A 24,222-nucleotide genomic window follows, 5' to 3' on the forward strand; every position below is an offset into this window, starting at 1 on the left:
CAGTGAAGGGGTTAACCAGTAGGGGGCTAGGAAGGGGTTAAAGGGGTGTTCCAGGCTTTTTTTTTATGTTTATTAAAAGTCAGCAGCTACAAAAAGTGTAGCTGCTGGCTTTTAATAAACATGCACTCACCTGTTCCCCGGTCCAGCGACGTGCCGCTGGGAGCTTCGTTCCGGTCCCCCCCTTCACCGCCGGCGCCTCCACTGCAACTGTGGGCACCCGGCCGTGACAGCTTTCGGCTTCACGGCCGGGCAGCCACTGCGCATGCGCAAGCGGCGCTGCGCCATCCGATTGGACAGGCGATCGCCTGGGACCTGTCATGTGTCTGAGGCGATCGCCTACAGGAAGGGGCTGCCAAAAGGCGATTAGGTTATTCACCTTTGCAGCCCCTCGGTTGAAGGAGGAAGTGGGACAGGAAGTCCCACTCCTCCTGAAGCCCCCACTCCCTCCCCAAAAAAATTACATGCCAAATGTGGCATGTAAGGGGGCGAGGAGTGGATTAAGCGGAAGTTCCATTTTTGGGTGGAACTCCGCTTTAAGTGTGTCCAAGGTGAGTGATTCTAACTCTTAGGGGGCGTGGCTACGAGTGACACGTCACTGATCGCTGCTCCCCGATGAGAGGAATAGTCAACAAATAAAAATAATTTAACTGGATATTTCTTGCTACTACCATAACCTACCACAAAACCTTTTACGTCAGTATGGTGACTCTTGACTTTTTTTCTGAGTATAGCATCGGTTCCGTATAAAAGAAAATAAATAAAAGAAAGTACATAGGAAACATGAATTATTCTTCAACTTTCCTCTTTTTTTTTGTCAGGGAACATACTGGAATCAAAATTTAACGGGGTGACCTGTGAATCCTGTTTTTCAAGAGGTTCTCACTCTTGTTCTACAAAAACACCCATTAACTGCACCGGAGATGAGACGCACTGTGTCCATTATTTGGCACAGAGGGATGGAGGTGAGATGTTTTCTCTTATGAGTTAATAATAAATCTGCATTGTGAGACATATGTAGGTTTTATTTGCTGTAGTCTTCTGAAAATTCTAGTTGCCTGGATATGGTACTTTCTATTTTTTCCAATAACAATTTTATTGATCAAAAGTTTGTGCATACCGTATTTGCCGGCGTATAAGACGGCCCCATAATTTTCCAGCTAAAATGCTGGTTTTGGGATATACTCACCGTATAAGACGACCCCTCACTGTGCCATTATACATGCCCCACTGTGCCATTATACATGCCTCACTGTGCCATTATGCCTGCCTCACTGTGCCAGTATGCCTGCCTCACTGTGCCAGTATGCCTGCCTCACTGTGCCAGTATGCCTGCCTCACTGTGCCAGTATGTCTGCCTCACTGTGCCAGTATGCCTGCCTTACTGTGCCAGTATGCCTGTCTCACTGTGCCAGTATGCCTGCCTCAACGATCTTCCTTTCTCAGGCTGCGGGCGTCCATTATTCAAAAGCCGCGCCGGAACACTAATTTTCCCAGCAGAGCCTCTGTTCAGTGTTCTGCCTATCACGGATGTCCTCTCGTCCGAGGCCGAGGATGAGAAGGCATCCGTGATAGGCGGAACACTGAACAGAGGCTCTGCTGGGAAAATTAGTGTTCCGCCTATCACGGAACAGTCTGAGGAGGAGGCGCGGCTTTTGAATAATGAATGGCCACCGTCTGACAGACAGGTACCCGGCGTATAAGACGACCCCCGACTTTTGGGGCATGATTTTAGATGCAAAAAGTCGTCTTATACGCCGGAAAATACGGTACATAACTTACAGTCATCCAAAACAGGAAGCAAATAAAGACAATATAGAAAGAAGGCACATTAACATTAAAACAGGGAGTGCTCAATATCTTTGCTTACTGTAATCCGCTATATCAGCTTATCTATCGGTTACGGTAGCGCCAATGTGGCGGGGTGCAAACTTGCCCTCGTCCATAAGGACTACCTGTGTGTTGTGACTAAAATGATCAATAAGCCTAACATCTGATTAGTATGTCAGTCGGAGTCACTAGTGGGCTCCAGAGTTAAGGAGGGAAGAAGAAAGAAAAGAGAGGGAAGAGAAGAGAGAAGAGAGAAGAGTATAAGAGCAGAGCTATGGTACTTTCTTAAAGGATGAGCCCACCCAAAACCCACAGGTTGACAAAAAACAGAGTAGAGAACATTTTCGGGAACTATGGCAGGTAGAGCGTTTTGTTGGAGTTTCCAAGACACCATTACAAGATGAGAGTTATGCCTCGTACACACGATCGGAATTTCCGAAGGAAAAAGTCAGACGGACTTTTTCCATCGGATATTCCGATCGTGTGTAGCCCTATCTGAGTTTTTTCATCTGAAATTCCAGTGAATTCCATCGGAGTTTAGATATAGAACATGCTCTATTTTTCTCCGATGGAATTCCAAAGAGATTTGGCCGGGCAAAAGCCTGATCGTGTATACGCAGCATTAGAAAAAAAAAGTGCATGGTTCATTACTTAGAAGAACTAAGGGCCAGATTCACGAAAAATTACGGCGGCGTAACATGTCCTTTACGTTACTCCGCCGCAAGTTTTCATCGTAAGTGCTTGATTCACAAAGCACTTGCGTGTAAACTTGCGGCGGCGTAGCGTAAAGCCGTCCGGCGCAAGCCCGCCTAATTCAAATGGGGTGGGGACCATTTAAATTAGGCGCGTTCCCGCGCCGGACGTACTGCGCATGCTCCGTTTTGAAATTTCCCGCCGGGCTTTGCGTGAAATGACGTCGCACCGACGTAAGGTTTTGAACGGCGACGTGCATAACGTACTTTCGTATTCCCGGACGACTTACGCAAAAAAAAAAAACTATTTGAAATTCGACGCGGGAACGGCGCCCATACTTTAACATGGGCTGTCTATTGTTACACCACCTAAATAGCAGCCGTAACTTTGCGACGCGAAAAGCCGACTAGCGACGACGTAAGAGAATGCGACAAACGAGCGTACAATCGTGGATCGCCGTAAACAGCTAATTAGCATACCCGACGCGGAAAACAACACGATCTCCACCCAGCGGCCGCCAAAGTATTGCATCCTAAGATCCGAAGGCGTACGAAGCCATACGCCTGTCGGATCTTAGCCAAATGCCGTCGTATCTTTGTTTGTGAATTACAAATAAAGATACGACGCGGCAAATTTGAAAGTACGCCGGAGTATCAGCAGATACTCCGGCGTACTTATTCTGTGAATCTGGCCCTATGGCTTTCTTGTGGAAGTAAACCCATCCATTTAAGTTTCAAAAAACAGTTGCATTTCCGGCACGTGCCTCGAATGTAACACTCCCATTGGTTGTGCTCTCAACCAAATGGTAAAATCACCCAATGGCTGGTGTCATAACTGATCACATGTGCAGCATCATGGCAGTTGTGGATTAAACAGATGCCAAGATGGCAGCTCCCTTGGCTGAAAAACGATAGGCGGGTTTACTTCCACTTTAAAGTGCCTGACAAGCCAAAACTTTTTTAGTTTGGATACAGTAAAGAAGGTTTAGAACCTTTGTCAGGTTTTTACATTGATGAGCTTTCACCTTATGTCAATAGCATTAGCGTGATATTTTTTATTATTACAGGCATCTATATCGTGACAACAATTTACACTGCTCTTTATATACTGTATATAAAGTACAACAACCCCTGCCCCAAGGAGCTTACAATCTAAGGTCCCTACCTCATATTAACATACCGCATGTAGCACTCACCCCCAAAGAAGCTGCTGTTTTCTCAGCTCCCCTGTTCACAGTGTTAACTTTGGCATCAAATTTCAATTTAGTTTTAGTCTTATGCCCTGTAATCAGGGATGGACTGGCCATTGGGACTACAGGGAGTTTCCCGGTGGGCCGATGGCTCAGTGGGCTGGCTTCAGTGACAGCGGACTGCTGCCCCCCTCTGCTCCTCTGTCTCTCCCTCCCCGCAGCGCTCACCTGGGGGGAACAAATAAGCAGAGAGAGGACCAGAGGAGCAGGGGGGACAACAGAGGAGCATGGGGGGAGGGGACAGACAGCTGACTCAACAGCTATGGCCTGGGAGTTTCTCACTTCTGCCTACTCTTGTCCCATAAGGGGGGGCACCGAACTGATTCTTTGGCCCGGGTGAAATAATATCTAACTTCCCCACTGGTACTGCCTATAAGAGTACCAGTACTAGCCGTTCTACTCTAATAAAGTAGAACGGCTAGTGGCTAGTGAAGGGGGAGAGGGGGCTTGGGTGGCCGGCGGGGTGCGGGAGTTGTCCGGCCACCATGGAAGAGACCTGTCAAAGTGGGCCAGTCTGGATGAAGTCCAGGGCCAAATTTCTGTCCCAGTCCAGCCCTGCCTGTACACACGATCGGAATTTCCAATGGGGTAAAATCCGATGGAATTTTCCATCGGAATTCCGTTCAAGCTGTCTTGCATACACACTGTCAGACCAAATTCCGACCGTCCAAAACGCGGTGAGGTAGAACACCACGGCGAGCCGAGAAAAATGAGCATAGGAAAACCGGTTGTGTGTACGAGGCATAATGCCTACCAGAGCTGGATCTCGATCCAGTGATGTGCACGGGAGCAGCCATTGGCTCCTGCTGCTGTAAATCACAGACAGTGAAGAAGGAGGGGGGTGAGGTTGAGCTGTGCTCTGTGTGTCAACGATCACACAAAGTGGGGCTCAGGAGGAAGCCCGTAAGAGTGCCCCTATAGCAAGCTGCTAGCCATGGGGGCACTTGGCGGGGGGGGGGGAGCACCGGCGGAGACCGGAGAAGAGGAGGGTTGAGGGTGCTCTGTGCACAGAGAAGGTAAGTATAACATGTTTGTTATTTTATCTTAAAAATTTAGTATTTACTATCACTTTAAGCTCTTATGTTTTCTTCCAATTAAAATTTACATTTTTAAACAATGTGAAAGAGGAACTGTCTGTATACATGGTGCAGGTCCTGTTGATGTCTCAAAGGAAGGGTGGACATTCCATTTCGAGGCATAGACATAGTTTATTGACTTTGCCTTTTTGTTGTGTCCAAAAAAATGTACTGATTTTTAATAAGTTGAAGGACGTTGACACAACATCTTAAGAACATCTCACTAAACGTCTGGCAGGGTATTAAAGCAGAATTTGGAAACACCCAAAGATGAAGCATTTCCTCTAGTTTTTCTGTTCCAAAATAATTAAAAACAATTAATGCTCAGGAGTCAGGACATAACATGTATAATATAATACTTCATTCATCCACCTATCCATCCATTCATATCTATATAGTTATTGTGTTTCTTTATATATAATTCCCTTTCTTCTTGTCATATCTATCTATCAATCAATCTGTCTTTCTATCTTTTATGTTATCTTTTATTTCCCTCTCATCCTATCTATCTGTCTATCTATGGAAATCTCCACTTGCACATAATTGGCCTAATGCTGATAGATAGATAGATAGATAGATAGATAGATAGATAGATAGATAGATAGATAGATAGATAGATAGATGAGTAATCTATCTATCTATCTATCTATCTATCTATCTATCTATCTATCTATCTATCTATCTACCTTTGTTCGTATCTATTTATTGGCCATTTGTCTATTTATACTTTATAACCAAGAGTATGTGCATACACCTTTAAATTGATGGGCTTTCGTTTTGGACGGAGTGTCGATGGGTTAGGACACCTGTCACGTTTTTATTGCTATCTGTGTCCCCGTTAGGGTGTGAAAATGAGAGAAAATCCCAAATGTTGGGTTGTCACTACACTACTACTATGAGGATAAAGTGTTCATCTTCCAATGTGGACACTAGTTCTGGTAACAACCAGGGAGTCCCTTACTTAGATTTCCTCTTACTTCCTGTTTTGGCTATGGAAAGGACGTAAAAGGAAATCCCCCCCAATGGGACACAGATGGCAACAAAAATAAACTGACATGGGTTATAACCTCCCCTTGCTCTAACCAAAATGAAAAAAAAATTCTTTAGTTCTACTATAAGTGGTAGGGAACACAGCTCTCTCTATACCTTCCATGCGCATGTGCCTTCTGATGCCTTGTAAACATGATTGGTTTTCCCCGTGGTAAAAAGTCCGCCGGGAAAACCGAGAACCTGCACGGTAGCTTTATCGCCCTACACACGGCTGGATTTGAGTGAGTGAATGACTTGTATAGTGCTACACATGCGAACTGAATCATCTCTAGGCGCTTTTTGCAGCCAGTGTCTTCCTGGCTGGTGCGGTCATTTACCCGTAGGATCTCGACATCTCTTGGGACACACAGTTGTACACACATATATACTGGGCCATTTTTTTTAGACAGGATCCAATTAACCTACCAGCATGTCTTTCCCGACAGGAAAACTGCCATGAGAGCTTTGGTCGGGAATCCCGGCCGTGAGTATGCTCCATCGGCACTGCTGAGCGAAAAAACTGTAGAGAAAAAAAACGCCGGGAGTCCCGGCGGGAAAATAGAGAACATGTTCTCTTTTTTCCTGCCGGGATTCCCGGCGGTTTTTCTGCTGGGAAAACTGCAATTTAGCATACACACGGCTGTTTTTCCTGTCATGGCAGTTTTCCTGCCGTGAAAACCGGTCGTGTGTACGAGGCATGAGAAATCTTCTAAATCTGGGCAGGTTCACTTCAAAGGAATAACATTGGAATAGCAGGTCTCAAATGATCAGTGTTCAATGGAACAAAGCCTTGTGTTTTAACAAAGAACATTCTTTACCGGTTAATAGAACAGAATAGAAAAGAAGATTGCTGGCATTGTAATGAAATTTACAATGGAAGTAAGGGTGGATCTAGGTATTTTGTTTTGAGAAACTTAACAGCTAATACACCTCTTTTTAACCAGGAAAGCAAGAACTCTTTAACTGTGACTCACCTTAACTCTTTAAATTCTTTTGAGACACTCATTTGGTTCCTGATTCTGAATACAAAGACATTTTAGACAATTGTGCTATTCCAGTCTTGTAAACTTTCGAGGAAAACCAGTTTCTGTTCTAGCAAGACTGTGTCCCTATGTACAAAGCCAGCTCCATAAGGACATGGTTTGATGAGTTTGGTGTGGAGAACTTCAAGTGTCCTGCACAGAGCCCCAACCTCAACCCTACTGAACCCCTTCTGGATGAATTGTATTGAGCCAGGTTTTCTAATTCAACATCTCCATAAAGGCATGGGTTATCCAGTTTGGTGGGAAAAAGTTGGATATCCTGTACAGAGCACCAACCTCAACCCTACTGAACACCTTTAGGGTGAATTGAAACAAGCCAGGTTTTCTCATCTAACATCTTCATAGACATGGTTTATCCAGTTTAATGGGGAGGAGTGTCCTGCACAGAGCCCTGACCTAAACTCTATGAAACATTTTTGGCATGAATTGGAAGAAGCCAGGTCTTCCCATCCAACATCTGTGAGGGAAATTCGCCTAAAACCGCACTCAGGATCAAGTTAAGAATTTTTATAAGAGAGCTACGGTGGCTCAACGCGATTGGCACTGCGCTGACAAGCCATTCACCTCGGCAGCTAGGGGTTTGGATCCCGGTGAATGTGAATTGAGTTTGGTGGTCTCAGCCCGGCTCCTGGTGGGTGTGCTATGCGAGGTAAAGCCTGCGCTTAGTACGCCCACCCCCCCTCCCACAAAAACCACCACACTTACACGCACTCGAAATTGGGTTAACATGCACGCACTTTGACCACGCGGTCTCTAAAAAAGAGAGGCGAAGGACTAACGGGGCTGGTTGAGCGGGCTAGATCCTCTCACTCCCTTATAGGGAGTCCCTCTGCTCCGTTGGGCTTCAAAGCGGAGCAGGTAGGGTGGGCTATGGGCACCCGCCATTGCCACCCAGGCCATGGAGAAAGGTGGCAGGATGCCTCTGGGGGAGGCCTGCCTACTCCCAACTCCTGCAGTCCGGCTCCTCTCTCGAGTACACGCACAAAATACACTTTAAAAAAAAAAAAAAAAAGTTAAGAATTGTTATTTATTTGACTCGTATGAGGAGACAAGATTCAACAAAAGAACAGATAATTGCCTACTGGTTCTAACCGCCTGTAACCCGTGCAATAGGGCTGTATATACCGACAGTCAGCCTGATAGACACCTATCTGAACAGATAATTGCCCACTGGTTCTGACCACCTGTAGCCCATGCAATATGGGCTGCATATACAGACAGTCAGCCTTTTGGACGCCTATCTGGACTTGTTTGACTGGCAAATGAAAAACTTGCATTAATATACCTTTACAAACCTAGACTTAGCCACCTCCCCTGGACATGATTGGTTGACATGTGTGTCTGGGCTCGACCTTTATTTTCATGTCTTATAAGTATGCGCGCTCAGTCTTACAAACTGAGATAAAACTGAATCTAGCTGTGATTACGTATTTTTCCAAAAACTAAACTGTTTCTTGTGATTTATATGCAGTACAAGAAATTAATCAAGTTTTCTGATTACATACATTTCCAGAAAACGAAACTGTTCTCTCTGTGATTTATATGCACTTCAATAAATCGAAAAAAAAAAAAAGAAAAAACTCTGTGGGTTACATGAAACAAAACTACTTTTAAGCAATCTTTTGCAAGTAGGCATAAATGATTATAAAATTGCATCTAATTTCTCTAACAACATCTCTTTAAAGACGGGATTAGGAGGGTAGGGGATTATCGCGGTGCCAGAATAGAAACCAGATGTTTTTTATTTATCAAAAGTAAGAAATTTTATTTAAATTTACAAAAAGATAAAATCTAGTTTCAAAGACAAGAACAAAACAGATCGTGGGAGCTGTACATAGAGATGAAGTTGCGAATCAAGTCAACCCATCTCTATAAAGACATACTATGACCAGTTTTGTGTGGAGGAACCGAAATGACCTGACCTCAACCCTACTGGACATCTTTGGGATGAATTGGATTAATGAGGTCTTCAGTCAGGTCCTCCTCAATACCTCATAAATTCTGTTTTAGCCAAATAGGCACAAATTCCCACAGAAATACTCAAATCTTATTTAACAAGCCTTCCTTTTCTTAGAAGAGTGGTGGCTTTTCTGGCAACAATGTTGGGGGCCAACTTCAAATTAATGCCTATGGTTTTGGAATTGGACGTTCAAAAACTCATACAGGTGTGACGGTCAGGTGTCCATAAACTGTTGATTATATAGTGTATTTACCGTATTTTCCGGCGTAGAGGACGACTTTTTGGATGCAAAAAAATGCATCCAAAGTCAGGGGTCGTCTTATACGCCGGTGACAGTCTCCGTCGGGCTGCGGGCATCCATGATTTAAAAGCCGCGCCTTCTCCTCAGACAGTTCCGTGATAGGCGGAACACAAATTTTCCCAGCAGGGCCTCTGTTCAGTGTTCCGCCAATCACGGATGCCTTCTCATCCTCGGACGAGCGGACATCCGTGTTAGGCGGAACACTGAACAGAGGCACTGCTGGGAAAATTTGTGTTCCGCCTATCACGGAAATGTCTGAGGAGGAGGCGCGGCTTTTAAATCATGGATGCCCGCAGCCTAGAAGCCAGAACCTGCAACGAAATAAGGTAGGGAGATCGTCTTGGCCGGCACAGTGGGGGAAAGTGATGGCACAGTGGGGGAAAGTGATGGCACAGTGGGGGAAAGTGATGGCACAGTGGAGGCATGTAATGTAATGGCACAGTGGAGGCATGTAATGTAATGTAATGTCACAGTGGAGGCATGTAATGTAATGTCACAGTGGAGGCATGTAATGTAATGTAATGGCAAGGTGAGATTTGAAAAAAAATGTTTCTGTCAGCAGTTGTTCCTGTCAGTGGTTGTTTTCCGGCTACCCCTCAGCTTTCAGAAAGACTAGTAAGAAGGGGGTAGTCTTATACGGCGAGTATATCCCAAAACCAAAACATTTTCCTGGAAAAATAGGGGGTCGTCTTAAACACCGGCAAATACGGTACTTACAGTCGTTATGTAAGGCATATAGTGACATCCCATGATGTACCACCCAAATTTAGCATTTTCATGTTAGTTAAAGTTTAAAAAAATGGTGGATCTGATAGAATAAAGTTTTCAAGGTAAACCTTGCCCAGTATCTTATACCAGAGGGATTTCATTTTTCCTTTATGTGTTTTGCAATAACCTCTAAATGTCAAAGCATGATTTAACATCAAGCACTATGTGTACATAACAATACCTCAAGTGATGTAAAACATTGAGAGCAGTGCGATATAATGAAGCCATTTACAAAAAGCAGAATACTTCCATTATATGGAGACTTTGCACGTTCAGCTAATGGCAAAAGCAGCTCCATTGTGGCTAAAGTCTCGAGATAACTATTATAATACCACAATGGACAGGTTAGAACAAAACCCTAATTACATCATCTGATACTGTATTTTACTTTCCCACTAAAGCAAGACTGTTTGGACTGAGAACAGAAAGTGCAATATCTCTTCCATGGGATGGTGACGGCTTTGGGTTCTTGAATTGTGAGCTTTTGGTTCCCATGCTATACTTAAGCAGGTTAAACTCCTAATCTTTTAAAATACTTGACTGGAGACAGCCTAGTAGATCATTTTCTTTATAAATGATCATCGGTCTCGTGCATCAAAAAGCTCTACTTAAATTGGAACTTAAGTTTTTAAAGTACAGCTAAACTCCTTCAAAATGTTAAATCCTCTGGAGAGCTTGTGATATAATATGAATGTGTGCTGAGGAAATTTTCACATTATGGGACACATAGCTACTAAAGGGCCCTTCTTCATTGATGCAACTATCATAGTCCCTCCCTCTAGTCACTCTGGTGTCAGCACTTCCATTTTTGCCTGATCTTCTTCCATATTTGGAGTCTTGGACCTTTTTGATTGACCGGGATGGCACAACTCCTAAAGAGTTCACATTGAAGTGGCGGCAGAATTGTGCAGAGAATATACACTCAGGCCTCATACACACGATAGGTTAACCAGAGGACAACGGTCTGATGGACCTTTTTCATCGGTCAAAACCGATCGTGTGTGGCCCCATAGGTATATTAACCATCGGTAAAAAAAAAAAGCCAACTTGCTTTAAATTTAACCATCAGTTTAAAATCCATGCATGCTCAAAATCAAGTTGACGCATGCTTGGAAGCATTGAAAATTTTGTTTTTTTCAGCACGTCGTTGTGTTTTACGTCACCGCATTCTGACACGATCGGTTATTTAACCGATGGTGTGTGGGCTCGACGGACCATCAGTCAGCTTCATCGGTTAACCGGTCCTTCAGACCGTTCTCATGGACTGATCGCGTGTACGAGGCTTAGGCTGTGATAGTAAGTCCTTTTAAGATACAGTAAAGCCTTGGTTTGGGAGCATAATTCGTTCCAGAAACATGCTTGTAATCCAAAGCATTTGTATATCAAAGCATTTTTTTACAGGGTATAAAAGAGATTAGAGGCACCTCTAAGGCCCCGTACACACGGTCGGACAAAACTGATCAGAATGGACCGAGGTTCAGTTTCATCGGTCCAAACCGACGGTGTGTATAGCCCATCGGTCTGTTTTCCTTCGGTCCAAAATTTTAAAACATGCTTCAAAACCGAACCGATGGACCGCTGCCCGATTGGTCCAAACCGATGGTTAGTACAGAAAAGCATCGGTTCAAAACCCGCGCATGCTCAGAATCAAGTCGACACATGCTTGGAAGCATTGAAATTCGTTTTATTCAGCACGTCGTGTGTTTGACGTCACCGCGTTCTCTTGACCCGAACGGTTTTTGGAACGATGGTGTGTACACACATCAGGCCACTTCAGCGGTGAACCGATGAAAACGGTCCGTCGGATCATTCTCATCGGTTTTGTCCGACCGTGTGTATGCGGCCTTAGTGTAGCAATAAGTTGCTAAATGTTGTACCTTCATTAAATGTAACCATAAAACACAACGATGTGCTGAAAAAACAAAGTTCAATGCTTCCAAGAATGCGTCGACTTGATTCTGAGCATGCGTGGATTTTTAACCGATGGTTGTGCCTACTAACGATCGGTTTTGACCTATCGGTTAGGAATCCATCGGTTAAATTTAAAGCAAGTTGGCTTTTTTTTAACCTATGGTTAAATAACCTATAGGGCCTACACACGATCGGTTTTGACCGATGAAAACGGTCCTTCCAAGGCCACTTGCACATGGTCGAAAGAGGGTCATTAACGATGGGATATCTATATACCCATACAACTATGGCTTTCAGCCAGTTGACTTGTGCTGTATGGGCCGGCTGTACATGGCTGAAAGAGCCAAACCTCGCTCCCGTACAGAGAAATACTCCCATTATACATGATTTGTGGCTCTCCCACAAAAGCTAATTATTTAATTTGTATTATATACTTATAGGAGACCTGTCTTGAGAGCAACATGTAGGCTTCCATTACTGATGCTTTGGCTTCATCGCTTTGAGTCACCGACCTAGACAGGGTTTAAAATTTTTTTGACTACTGTGCTAGTCATAACAACACCCGTCAAAGTTAGGTTTCACAGGAAATACATGAAGAAATATGTTTTTTAGCTGCTGTGATTCAGCAACTTCAGAAGAACAGTAGACAGGATTGCATCACATTTAACTACCTCTTACTGGTTGTTCATACATCTTGATAATTGTCTAACTTGAGGGAAATTAATATGACTTTTGTACAGTATAATTAACAGGCTTGCTTAATGTGTACTTATTTAGAAGTGAGGACCATCAGCAGGTAGGGTGACCACATTTCCAAACTACCATTCAGGGACAAAAACTCTTGAGTTGTCTTTATTGTAAAATCAATGATAAAATGCACTACAAAAAGCCGGAAAAAATGGTGAATACAGCCTACGCGTTTCACACTGGATCAGTGCTTAATCATGGCACTGATTAAGCACTGATCCAGTGTGAAACACGTAGGCTGTATTCCCCATTTTTTTCTGCCTTTTGTTGTGCATTTTATCATTGATTTTACAATAAAGACAACTCAAGAGTTTTTTTGGAGTGCGGCTGTCCATCCTTCCGAAGTTTCCACTTTATTGCCTTGTGCATTGCCGCACCCTTGGTTTCCTGAGAGGTTCTTGATTGCTTAGCATACACATCTGGAGCGGTGACTCCCTTTCCCTACCATTCAGGGACACCCTCCTTTCCCAAAAGTCTGCTTGTGCTGTAACGAATCACAGCACAGTGATTGGACACAAGAGGCGGGATTTATGATTTCTCCAATCACAAACAGGGGGCGGGATTGTGCTCCTCCAGGCATTCCCGGCCAGGACAAGTACTGTCAGTGAGTAAAGCAGTGATGTGGCGGCCTTTTTTGGGGGCATCAGATAGGCCTGGGGGGTGGCTGTGTCAGTTTCATTCCGGGACACTGTATTGTCCCGGAATGAATGTGCCCGGGACAGACCTGCAAAATGCGGGACTGTCCCGGGCAATCCAGGACACGTGGTCACCCTAAAGTAGCGTCATGTCACCACTGAGTATAAAAGAGAAGAGAGGTGCCTCTAAGTGTAGCAATATGGTTACCTTTAATGAAGGTACAACATTTAGAAACTCCCATGGTTGATGATTAAAAGAGGCACATCCAAGTATGCAGGCATCCGGGGTAAAGCTGTCCACATAGACCGTCCTCCTCACCGCCATCGATGTTATCCCTTCCACGCTGCGCTCCATGAGCGATTCAAGCCTCGCTTTCAGATCGCTCTACTTCAGGGTCGTTTTCCCGGTCACCCTCGCAGACTGAGAACGGTAAGAGCCGGTGGTGCGGAGGACGGTCTATGTGGACATCTTTACCCTGGATGCCTCCATACTTAGATGTGCCTCTTTTAATCATCAACCATGTGAGTTGTACCTTCATTAAATGTAACCATATTGCTACACTTAGAGGCGCCTCTCTTCTCTTCTATACTCAGTAGCTCACGATAGATTTTGCTTCTAATCTCCTTGTAGAGGCTACCGTTTGTGGATGGACATTTTATGGTTACACAACCTATCACATCGCTATAATCTTTTTATATGAACTATAAACTGAAGGACTTATGAATAAATGGTTGTGGAACGAATCATCTGTGTTTCCATTATTTGTTATGGGGAAATTCATTTTGATATACGAGTGCTTTGGATTACAAGCATGTTCAGGGCAGCCATCAGGGGGGTACAGGCATTACATCTGTAAGGGGCCCGATGGTCCCCAGGGACCCGGCTAGCCCCCTCTCGTTTTTTTTTTGCATTACACCTGTAAGGGGCCCGATGGTCCCCAGGGCCCCTTAGAGGCCCCCCTCCCATTTTATTTTTTCTTTTCATTTATTTATTTTTTGCATTCCACCTGTAAGGGGCCCCAAAATTTGGGATGGCTACCCTGAGCATGTTTCCGGAACAAATTATGCTCGCAATCCAAGGTTTTACTGCATGTACTTCTCTTACCCAAATAATAGAGTCAAAGGGTAAAGATAACTCATAACCAGTTACTGTATGTGAGATCTTTGCAATTCTTCTACCTTGATGTGTTAGAAAAAATAATTCTGTGGATGGGAAACCCATTGGCTGCTATAAGTAACTGTATTGTGTTTACTTGAGATACCTTCTTCACATTAGAAAAGGCAACCCTATAAGTAATGGTTTAGGACAGTGATGGCGAACCTTGGCACCCCAGATGTTTTGGAACTACATTTCCCATGATGCTCATGCACTCTACAGTGTAGTTGAGCATCATGGGAAATGTAGTTCCAAAACATCTGGGGTGCCAAAGTTCACCATCACTGGTCTAGGAGAAGTTCAGCCTTTGCCTCTCCTCTAGCTTTGCCAATGACATTAACGTCCAACCTGTGTACATTCTATTGCAGGATCCCCAATCAGTGTGGCTGGTTGTGCTTCAGAGAGCATGAAGAAGTCCGGAGGAAAAGCTGCTTTTCGAGGATCTTCTGTTATTGTCCGAAACAGCGGATCATCATGGAGACACAATACATATGTCCTGGTCTGGGTGGCTGCGATAGCCATATTGTGCCTATTTTTTCACTGACAGCATATAGAGCAGCCTTTCTCAACCTTTTCACTTCAGAGGAACCCCTAAAAAAAAAAAAAAAGTCAGGTCTTCATGAGCCCCTTTCAAAACCCACCAATTGGGAGTCAATGGGGAAATGTCGCAATAGGAAGAAACACAACTTTTACGATGGAGGTTAGAATGCCACAAAAAGATAATTGGGTCATGCCACTGGTTTTGACAAGTAGTGTTGGTTTTGGAACTATGCAGGCACCATCAAATGGGAGGTCAATCAGTCCCAGTTCAATGAACCCCTAGAATCCTTTGGGGGAACCCTAGGGTTCCACACAACCCTGGTTGAGAATGGCTGTGATATAGAGGGTATCTGTGAGACTTTATCAGGACTTTGCCAAAACTATGACAACAATTAATACAAAACCATTGATAAGAAGACTTTTGGTTGCATGCAGCACTTATACTAAAGTCTAATTTTACACACATGTAGTGACCGTTACATCCCATTAAAGATCAGGTAAAGAAAATGTGCATCCAATTATTTGAAAAAAAAAATAACGACATTCACAAATGAATGTAAAAACATTTCAAAAGCCTCCGAAAATTGGGATGCTATTATATATACTGTAAGGCCCCTTCTACACGAGGCGGACTCCATTACTACGGAGTCTTCCTGCTCCCGCCAGCTCAGCGGGAGATCAGTCCGTTGATCTCCGCTGAGCTGGCGGATGACAAGCTCCTCTCTGCTCACTGAGCGGGGAGGGGATTGTCGGGCGCCGCTGTTTCCTATGGAGCGATCTGATGAAAACAGACAGCATGTCCGTTTTCATCAGATCTCATCCGATCCGCCATGGACGGATGGGGACGTATCCCCATACGTCTGACATCCGACGCTCCATAGAGATGCATAGAGATGTCAGCATATTTACGCTGGCCGCAAGGGGCGCTTCCATTGATTTTTGAATCGAATATGCAAATGAGGAAGATACACCGATTCACAAACGTACTTGCGCCCGGCGCATTTATATACGCGGTTTACATAAGTCGTACATCCAGCGTAAAGTTAAGCCTCATAAAGCAGGGGTAAGTCATGTTAAGGTATGGACCAGGGAACAGCTGTCGTATTTTACGTCGTTTACGTAGTAGTACGTGAATAGGGATGGGCGTAGGTAGTGATTCGACATATCTTAAGGAGTATTTCTGACGTGATTCTGAGCATGCACACTGGGATGCGTCCACGGGGCGGCGCATACGCCGTTCGTTCGGCCCATCATTTGCATGGGGTCACGCTTCATTTAAATGGATCACGCCCACCTACTTTGAATTAGGCGGGCTTACGCCAACAAATTTACGTTACGCAACGTTGGGAGCGAGTGCTTTGTGAATACTGTGCTCGCCGCTCTGCGCTACGTTGGCGTAGCGTATATTCGATACGCTACGCCGGTATAACTATGTGCCGCTGTATGTGAATCCAGGCCATAATGTTTTCTTCCGGTCTGTTAATTCCAAAAAAAGTCACCATAGGGCAGCAGTTTTTTTTTCTTGGTCACCCTATTACCTGTTAATCTTGCCAATCCAGTATTTTCCAATTCCTTTTAACGGGGTGACAACACTGAGAAAATATAAATGTGAAATAGAAAGAATAATTCATATGCTGAATACTATCATTACTGGTATTGCCCACATGCCAGAATACAATTTTTTCCTCTGTAGCGGTCCTTTAATGGGTTATATTCAGGGGCCGACTGACCATTGAGTCGCTCGGGCACTGCCCGAGGGCCCCATGCCACTAGGGGGCCCCATCAGGGTTGCCAGGCTCAGTAAAACCAGGGACAGTATGTAAAAAATCTGTGTTTTTTTTTATATCTGTCCCTGATATGTCCGAAACTGACATGCTTTTGATGTGAAAATCCAGAGATTTTAGCTGCCCCGCCTCTGCACTGCCTCCTGGCGTGTAAGCCCGGGGGCCCCATATTCTTCTATTGCCCGGGGGCCCCATATTCTTCTATTGCCCAGGGGCCCCATGAGTTGTCAGTCCGCCCCTGGTTATATTATGAGCTTCGTCTGTTCTCTACCTGTCCTGTAAGTTTTTCCGAGGGGGGCGAATAGCATTCAGCATACCTCCCAACATTTAAAAAATCCAATGCGGGACATCTTGTTGAGCGGGGGGGGGGGGGGGCCGGGGATCAAAGTTAAAGTTGTTGAGCGGGGGATCAAAGTTGCTCAGCGGGGGGGAGTTCTTCTACCTGTGCAAATACCGCTCTGTCCCGACTCCCCGTCTGCTCCATCCGCCTGCTGCAGCCCGCTCCTCGGTGTATGACTGCACTGTACCGTCGTACTGTGATTGGGCGTGTAGCAGTCATGTGCGGAGGCGGGACTTCTAGACGATCGCTGACAGGCCAGCCCCACGCCGCACAAGACAACCATACGCCCAATCACAGGGCACCGGACTCAAACATGGCGGCGGGAAACCAAAACAAACATGGAGGCACGGAATGTCGCCCCATCAAATGTCGTGCCCGGGGGCCCTATTTTCCGGGACTCTAGTCTAGTCCGCGGGACCCCGGGACACACTTTAAATTGTGGGAGGATCCCGCGAAATCCGGGATGGTTGGGAGGTATGCTTCAGCAGATGAATCAGTTCTGGAGACTCAAGCCTCCCAATAATTAGCGCCCCAATTGCCAAGTGTGTAAATCAGCTCATTCCAGGCTGAATATTGATCAGCTCAGTATGACTTGTCCAGTCTGAAAAGTGACCAATCACATGATGCCTTTTTAGTATATCCAGTGTGAAGGACCCGAGCCAATTATCTAATGCTTACTAAATTTGTTTTATATTTCTGAAGTTAATGCTGTACATATATTTAGCTCATGGACAACACTGAAAACTTAGCATGATTATTTGTAGAAAATAAAATGTAATTGCTTCTTTGCACATTTTTTTAATTCAATAAAGAACTAATCAATGTTGTTGTGAGATCTCAAGCACGTTGCATTCACAATAATGCTTTGAAAACCTGAAATTAAATATGTTATTGTTACCACGCTCAAATGTCCGTTCACTGTATGACCTAGAGCAGTGATGGCGAACCTTGGCACGCCAGATGTTTTGGAACTACATTTCCCATGATGCTCATGTACTCTGTAGTGCAGTTGAGCATCATGGGAAATGTAGTTCCAAAACATCTGGGGTGCCAATGTTCGCCATCACTGACATAGAGCATGGAACTCCAAACTACGGCTCTCCAGCTGTTGAGGAACTGAAAGTCCCATGAGGCAATGCAAGACTTTGACTGTCACAAACATGGCTCCCAGAGGCAGATGCCTCACAATAGAACTCATAGTTCCTCAACAGCTGGAGGCCCATAGTTTGGAGACTCCTGGCCTAGAGTAGGGAGAGCATAGCTCCCAACTGTCCCTGATTTCGAGGGACTGTCCCTGATTTGGAGCAATGTCCCTCTGTCCCTCATTCCTCCTCATTTGTCCCTCATTTTGGTCTGATCTATATAGTTGTATATAAAATCCACTTTTTATCTATCAAAAAGTGTTTTCCAGCGCTAAACCTTTCATCTGATTTCTAAATTGCTGCATTTCTAAATTCCAAAAGCCAATATAAAAGAATAGTAGTGGTAAAAAAAAAAGCACTTGTGGGTTTAACAAGTTTTTTGTACAATTCTCCTTAAAAGGGGGTGTGGCAAGGGGTGTGTCCTATGCAGGGATCAAGTCCTGGGGAAAAAGTGTGGGAACTCCCACCCAAGATCCACTCTCCCACCAAAAAATAAATAAAAAATGATACGCTCATATGCATAATTACTAAACTGCATGTTTTTTTTTAGATCCACCGTACCTTAGTAAGCCTTTATGTTACTGGCCGCTTCCTGTATATGGATTCATCGGGTAGTGTGCGAGTATTCCGTCACTTCCTCGATGCCGCAATGTCTCCTGGGAGCTACTTGGAGTTCTGTGTTAGGCCTCGTACACACGATCAGTCCATCTGAAGAGAACGGACAGATGGACCGTTTTCATTGGTTAACTGATGAAGCTGACTGATGGTCCTTCACGCCTACACACCATCGGTTAAAAATACGATCGTGTCAAAACGCGGTGACGTAAAACACAACGGCGTGCTGAAAAAAACGATGTTCAATGCTTCCAAGCATGCGTCGACATGATTCTGAGCATGCGTGGATTTTTAACCGATGGTTGTGCCTACTAACGATCGTTTTTTTCCCATCGGTTAGGAATCCATCGGTTAAATTTAAAGCAAGATTGCTTTTTTTTAACCGATGGGTAAATAACCTATGGGGCTCACACGATTGGTTGTCAGAACGTTGTCCTCTATTTAACCTATCGTGTGTACGAGGCCTTAAACTAACCTCCCCTACCCTTACTTCCTAACATTAACATGACCATGAACTAAAAGTGCGTCTATCAAGTCAAGGTCCACCTTTTTCCTAAGGGCTCACTCCCCTTTGTCAAAAGCTGCAATAAAATGAAAGAATAATATTAATAATAATAAAGAAAAAATCTGTGGGTCTGGATACAGGAAGTATTGTGGCTATCTCAGCTCTACCGGTTTCGTCTGCTGACGTCATCTGAACTTCCTGCCAGCATTAATGCCTTTTTAACTTGCCAAATTGTGAGTACCTATTTTTAGGTTTTATCAATAAACATCTTTTAAAACGATAAGACACTATCTGTGGCTTTTTCTCCTGTACATGAGCCATACTGAAAAAACACCAGCAGCACAAGGGACGTTTTGATCGCCAGAGTGCTACACAGTGGCATACACTGCGAAGGCTTCATACCCCAAGAGGGGGTGGAAAATCCGGTGAGTGCGGGCTTTGCAGGGGAACGGATTGCAGTAACCACCTACTGAAAGAAAAAAACTTTACTTTCACTGGGCACCAAGCACGCATTAAACCATTGAGCACGTGTGGGAAAATTCTGGATTTATTTTTACCTGCCAACATGGACTTTTATGTGATTACACAAGTTGTTTACAACTGATTGCACAAGCACTAAATATGCACTTTTTTTATATTGCACAAATTGATCATTCACTGTGATATTTGACATATTGCACTATTGCACAAGCTGCACTAGCACAAATGCAAATATTTTTATTTTTATATTTACATTTAAATGTGCCATTTGAGGTTATTCATGGGAATTTAATAGAATAGTGCCACATCTACCATTTCTTTTTCTCATACAATTTTACTTCACTAAGGTGGCAGTAACATGTAGAGGCTGCAGTTTTATTTTATTTCCCTTGGCACGATATATATATATATATATATATATATATATATATATATATATATATATCTCCTGTTAGTATAAAAATTCCATAGCGCGACATCATACATACCAACACTCTCCTCTACTAGCGTCTGTTAGACGCAAGTGAGGAAAAGCCGATCAACAGCTCTTCCTGTTTACATTCTGATCAGCCATGATTGGACATGTGTCACGTACCTGGCGGTAGAGTCTGATATGCAGATGATAAAGATTAAACCCCTGACACAACCTCAGGGCATAACCCATTCTGCCGTTGACCCAAATTATGAAAGCATACAGAGAGCTGAGGAACAAACTGCTTCTTTCTGTGTTCCAGCGTCCAAGAGAAGGAGGCGAGACTTTTATTGGCTTTTTAAAGATAACATGACATCATTCACATGAGCACATTTGATAGGTCAGTCCATATATGGTGGTTCCTCCTGTTACATGTTCTTCTTGCCACAAGGCACTCTCAGAGCACAGGGTCCTTCACCCAAGTCCACAGGGGCTTCATTCACTCAGAGCCATATTTGGTTCTTCGGTGGAAGAAGGGGGAGGATGACAGCTGTTTGCTATTATTAGTTCTCTCTGTCTTCACTTCAAGCTGAGACGTACTTGCAACCTTAAAACATTATAATCTGTCATAGCTTCTTTTAAAGATAATAACAGTATTGTAACATATACCCATACATACATATGTATTATAACTCTCTCTCTCTATATATATATATATATATATATAGATCAAGAAATAAAAGAAAGCCAACATTTGAGTAGCTCAGGAGAAAAGTAACATAACACAAAAATATTCATTTTAGTAACCTCCATCACACAGAAGATGGCCTCTCTTACAGCTCTGACTCCAGACCCCTGGTAGAGCAGACAGGAGGTGTAAGAGTGCAGAGTCGCACGAGTGCCTGGCAGGATCGCTGATAATGTTGCTGGACTGGAACCCCTGAAGAGACTGTGGAGGAACACTGGTACAGAAGAAGACCAGGAGCAGCAGTCAGCGGATAGCAGGAACTGGCTTGATGCAGGAACACCACAGACAGGAGAGCAGATGAAGCTGCGGATGGACCAATGCTCAACAGGACTCGGAAGGGCTGGAGAGATAGCAGGTGCAGGCAGGCCGGGTCAGGAACAGAAGCGTAGGCTGGAGCGGAGTCAAAGTACAGGCCGGGTCAGTATTGGGCTGGCAGTGAGGTAGCCGGAGGAGCGGGCAGGTGCAATGTCAAACAAGCCGGATCAGGTGCAGGTGGAAAGCAGGAGCGTCAGGGACAACCCGGGTCAGATAACAGGAACAGGAATCAGATACTAAGGTCAGGATACACACACGCTGTAGAACGGACAGCACCTGAGTCTGGGTACTGACCCAGTTTAAATGACCTGTCTGGCGCCCAGGCCGTCATGGGGGGCACGGCGTGCGCATGCACACTAGAGGTGCTCTAACAGGAACAGAAGTCACAGGCCGTCTTCTACGGCCGCCATCCTGGATGTTGGCATGCCCTTCCTGACATTATGGCTGATCACGTGATAAAGAGCCTCTGTCGGAGGCTGTTTACCGAGATCGTTGTAGCGGTGAGTCAGACTGACACACCGCACCACCGATTGCCGCAATACGCGCCCCCACGAGAACGCAGTGGCTGTTATCCTGCTGGACGTCATATGTCATCATATGACTGTTTTTTTTTGGTTCAATATGTTTTAATGGAGAAGCTGCAGAAAAGCATGGAATGTGTTTTTGCAACAATTTGTGTTTTGTATTTTGCCCAACAACAAATTGTCCCAAGAAAAAATAAAAAATGCTATTTTTTTTTTAAGGCCTGTATCCGATTAATTGATTAATCAAAACAATAATGAAAATGATCGTTAGTTGCAGCCGTAATTCACAGCGAACATTTGTCCGAAGAAAAAGCAAAAACAATTGTCCGGTGGAGCATACACACGGTTGGATTCCCGAATCAAACAGGTCCGTCGGACATTTGTTGTCAAAAAGTCCAATCATGTGTATGGGCCTTAAAGCGGGGGTTCACCCAAAAAAAATTTTTTTAATATTACACACATTAGAGCCAGCATGGTAAGGGCATTTACTTTCGGCGTTTTTTTTTCTTCTCTGTACATACCTTTATATTCTGCTTTTGTCCAGGGCTTCCGGGTTCTGATGACTGCGGGACTGGGCGTTCCTATCCTTCCGTTGGATGATTGATGGCTTGTGTAACAGGTGACCTGTCGCACAACGCGCGTCACCAGATGTCGGGAAATAGCCGAGCTGCAAGTCGGCACTATACGGCGCCTGCGCAGTCGGCTCGCAGCTCGGCTATTTCCGGAAATCTGGTGACGCGCCTTGTGCGATAGGTCACCTGTTTCACAAGCCGTCAATCATCAAACCGAAGGATAGGAACACCCAGTCCCGCAGTCATCCGAACCCTGAGGCAGGGATAGGTACGGAGAAAAAAAAAAAAAAAACCTGCCAAAAGTATACAGTATGCCCTTACTATGCTGGCTCTAATGTTAAAAAATCGTTTTTAGGGTGAACCTCCACTTTAAGTCCCCTTTCACACTTATACGACTTGTCCCATGATTTTGGACTGCAAAATCGCATGACAAGTAATTCTCCATGATTTTCAATGACTGCCATTCATATTGGCACGACTTTAAGTCATGCCGACTTCAAAGTAGACCCTGCACTACTTTGGTCTAACTTCCATGCGAGTTGATTTCTATAGACCTCAATGTTAAACCCTCAAGTAGCATGCAAATCGTACCTGAATAATATAGACACGATTTCAGTACGATTTCAGTACAACTTTGTAAGCACAAGCAGCTTTTTGACCCTTGTCCCACCCAATCCTTTCAACATAGTAGCCCTTTCCAAGCACATTTTTCTAGCACACATTCACTTCCTGGTTATTACCTCAGCAACAATGTGCTCCAAACAGCCCAAAAAAAGAGATGGCCTTGTCCTCCGCTTCTCCTCCTCTTCTTCCTCATGCACTGCTACCAGGGATGGACTGGCCATCGGGACTACCGGGAGTTTCCCGGTGGGCCGATGGCTCAGTGGGCCGCCTGTCACTGTCAGTGTCTCTCTCTCGCCTCGTCACATTTATGCTAATGCTCCTGCACCCGGCGGCTGCGCCAGCCAATAGCCATCATCACTCGACACTTCTCTCCTCCTAAATTTACAGCCCTGCCCCCGTCCTAGCGGCGTGACGTCACTCGCGGCCGTAGGCAGGAGGGGATTACTATGGGAGGAGGCCGCCTCCTCCCATAGTAATCCCCTCCCGCCTACGGCCGCGAGTGACGTCACGCCGCTAGGACGGGGGCAGAGCTGTAAATTTAGGAGGAGAGAAGTGTCGACATGGTGTGACATGGTGTGTGCGGGGCTGGTCTTTGGTGGTGATCGTGACCATTTGCTGCCGGAGTTCCGCCTCTCTGCCTGGTGCGCTGTGTATTTTCCGAGGTCTCTCTCATCTACCTCCTCTGTCAGCCCTGCCCCCTTGGTCAGCCCTGCCCCCTTGGTCAGCCCCCCTCTGTCAGCCCTGCCCCCTTGGTCAGCCCCCCCTCTGTCAGCCCTGCCCCCTTGGTAAGCCCACCCCTGGCAGCCCTGCCCCCTTGGTCAGCCCCCCCTCTGTCAGCCCCCCTCTGTCAGCCCTGCCCCCTTGGAGGCCCCCCCTCTGTCAGCCCTGCCCCCTTGGTAAGCCCACCCCTGGCAGCCCTGCCCCCTTGGTCAGCCCCCCCCTCTGTCAGCCCCCCTCTGTCAGCCCTGCCCCCTTGGTAAGCCCACCCCTGGCAGCCCTGCCCCCTTGGTCAGCCCCCCCTCTGTCAGCCCTGCCCCCTTGGTCAGCCCCCCTCTGTCAGCCCTGCCCCCTTGGTCAGCCCCCCTCTGTCAGCCCTGCCCCCTTGGTCAGCCCCCCCCCCTGTCAGCCCCCCTCTGTCAGCCCTGCCCCCTTGGTCAGCCCCCCTCTGTCAGCCCTGCCCCCTTGGTCAGCCCCCCTCTGTCAGCCCCCCTCTGTCAGCCCACCGC

General features: G+C 45.4%; 1 protein-coding gene across 1 annotated transcript in view; it reads left to right on the forward strand.

Annotated features, from left to right (window-relative positions):
- Positions 1-15,442, forward strand: part of LOC120916333 (phospholipase A2 inhibitor and Ly6/PLAUR domain-containing protein-like) — a 49,445-nt gene extending 34,003 nt beyond the window's left edge. Inside the window, exons 4-5 of the mRNA XM_040327240.1 lie at positions 819-962; positions 14,764-15,442. Of these exons, the coding sequence (XP_040183174.1) occupies positions 819-962; positions 14,764-14,939 (320 nt within the window). The 3' untranslated portion in view covers positions 14,940-15,442. The remainder of the gene's footprint in view (positions 1-818; positions 963-14,763) is intronic.
- The last annotated feature ends 8,780 nt before the right edge of the window (positions 15,443-24,222 follow it).

This window comes from Rana temporaria, chromosome 10, assembly GCF_905171775.1.
Source record: "Rana temporaria chromosome 10, aRanTem1.1, whole genome shotgun sequence".
NCBI classification, from domain to species: Eukaryota; Metazoa; Chordata; class Amphibia; order Anura; family Ranidae; genus Rana; species Rana temporaria.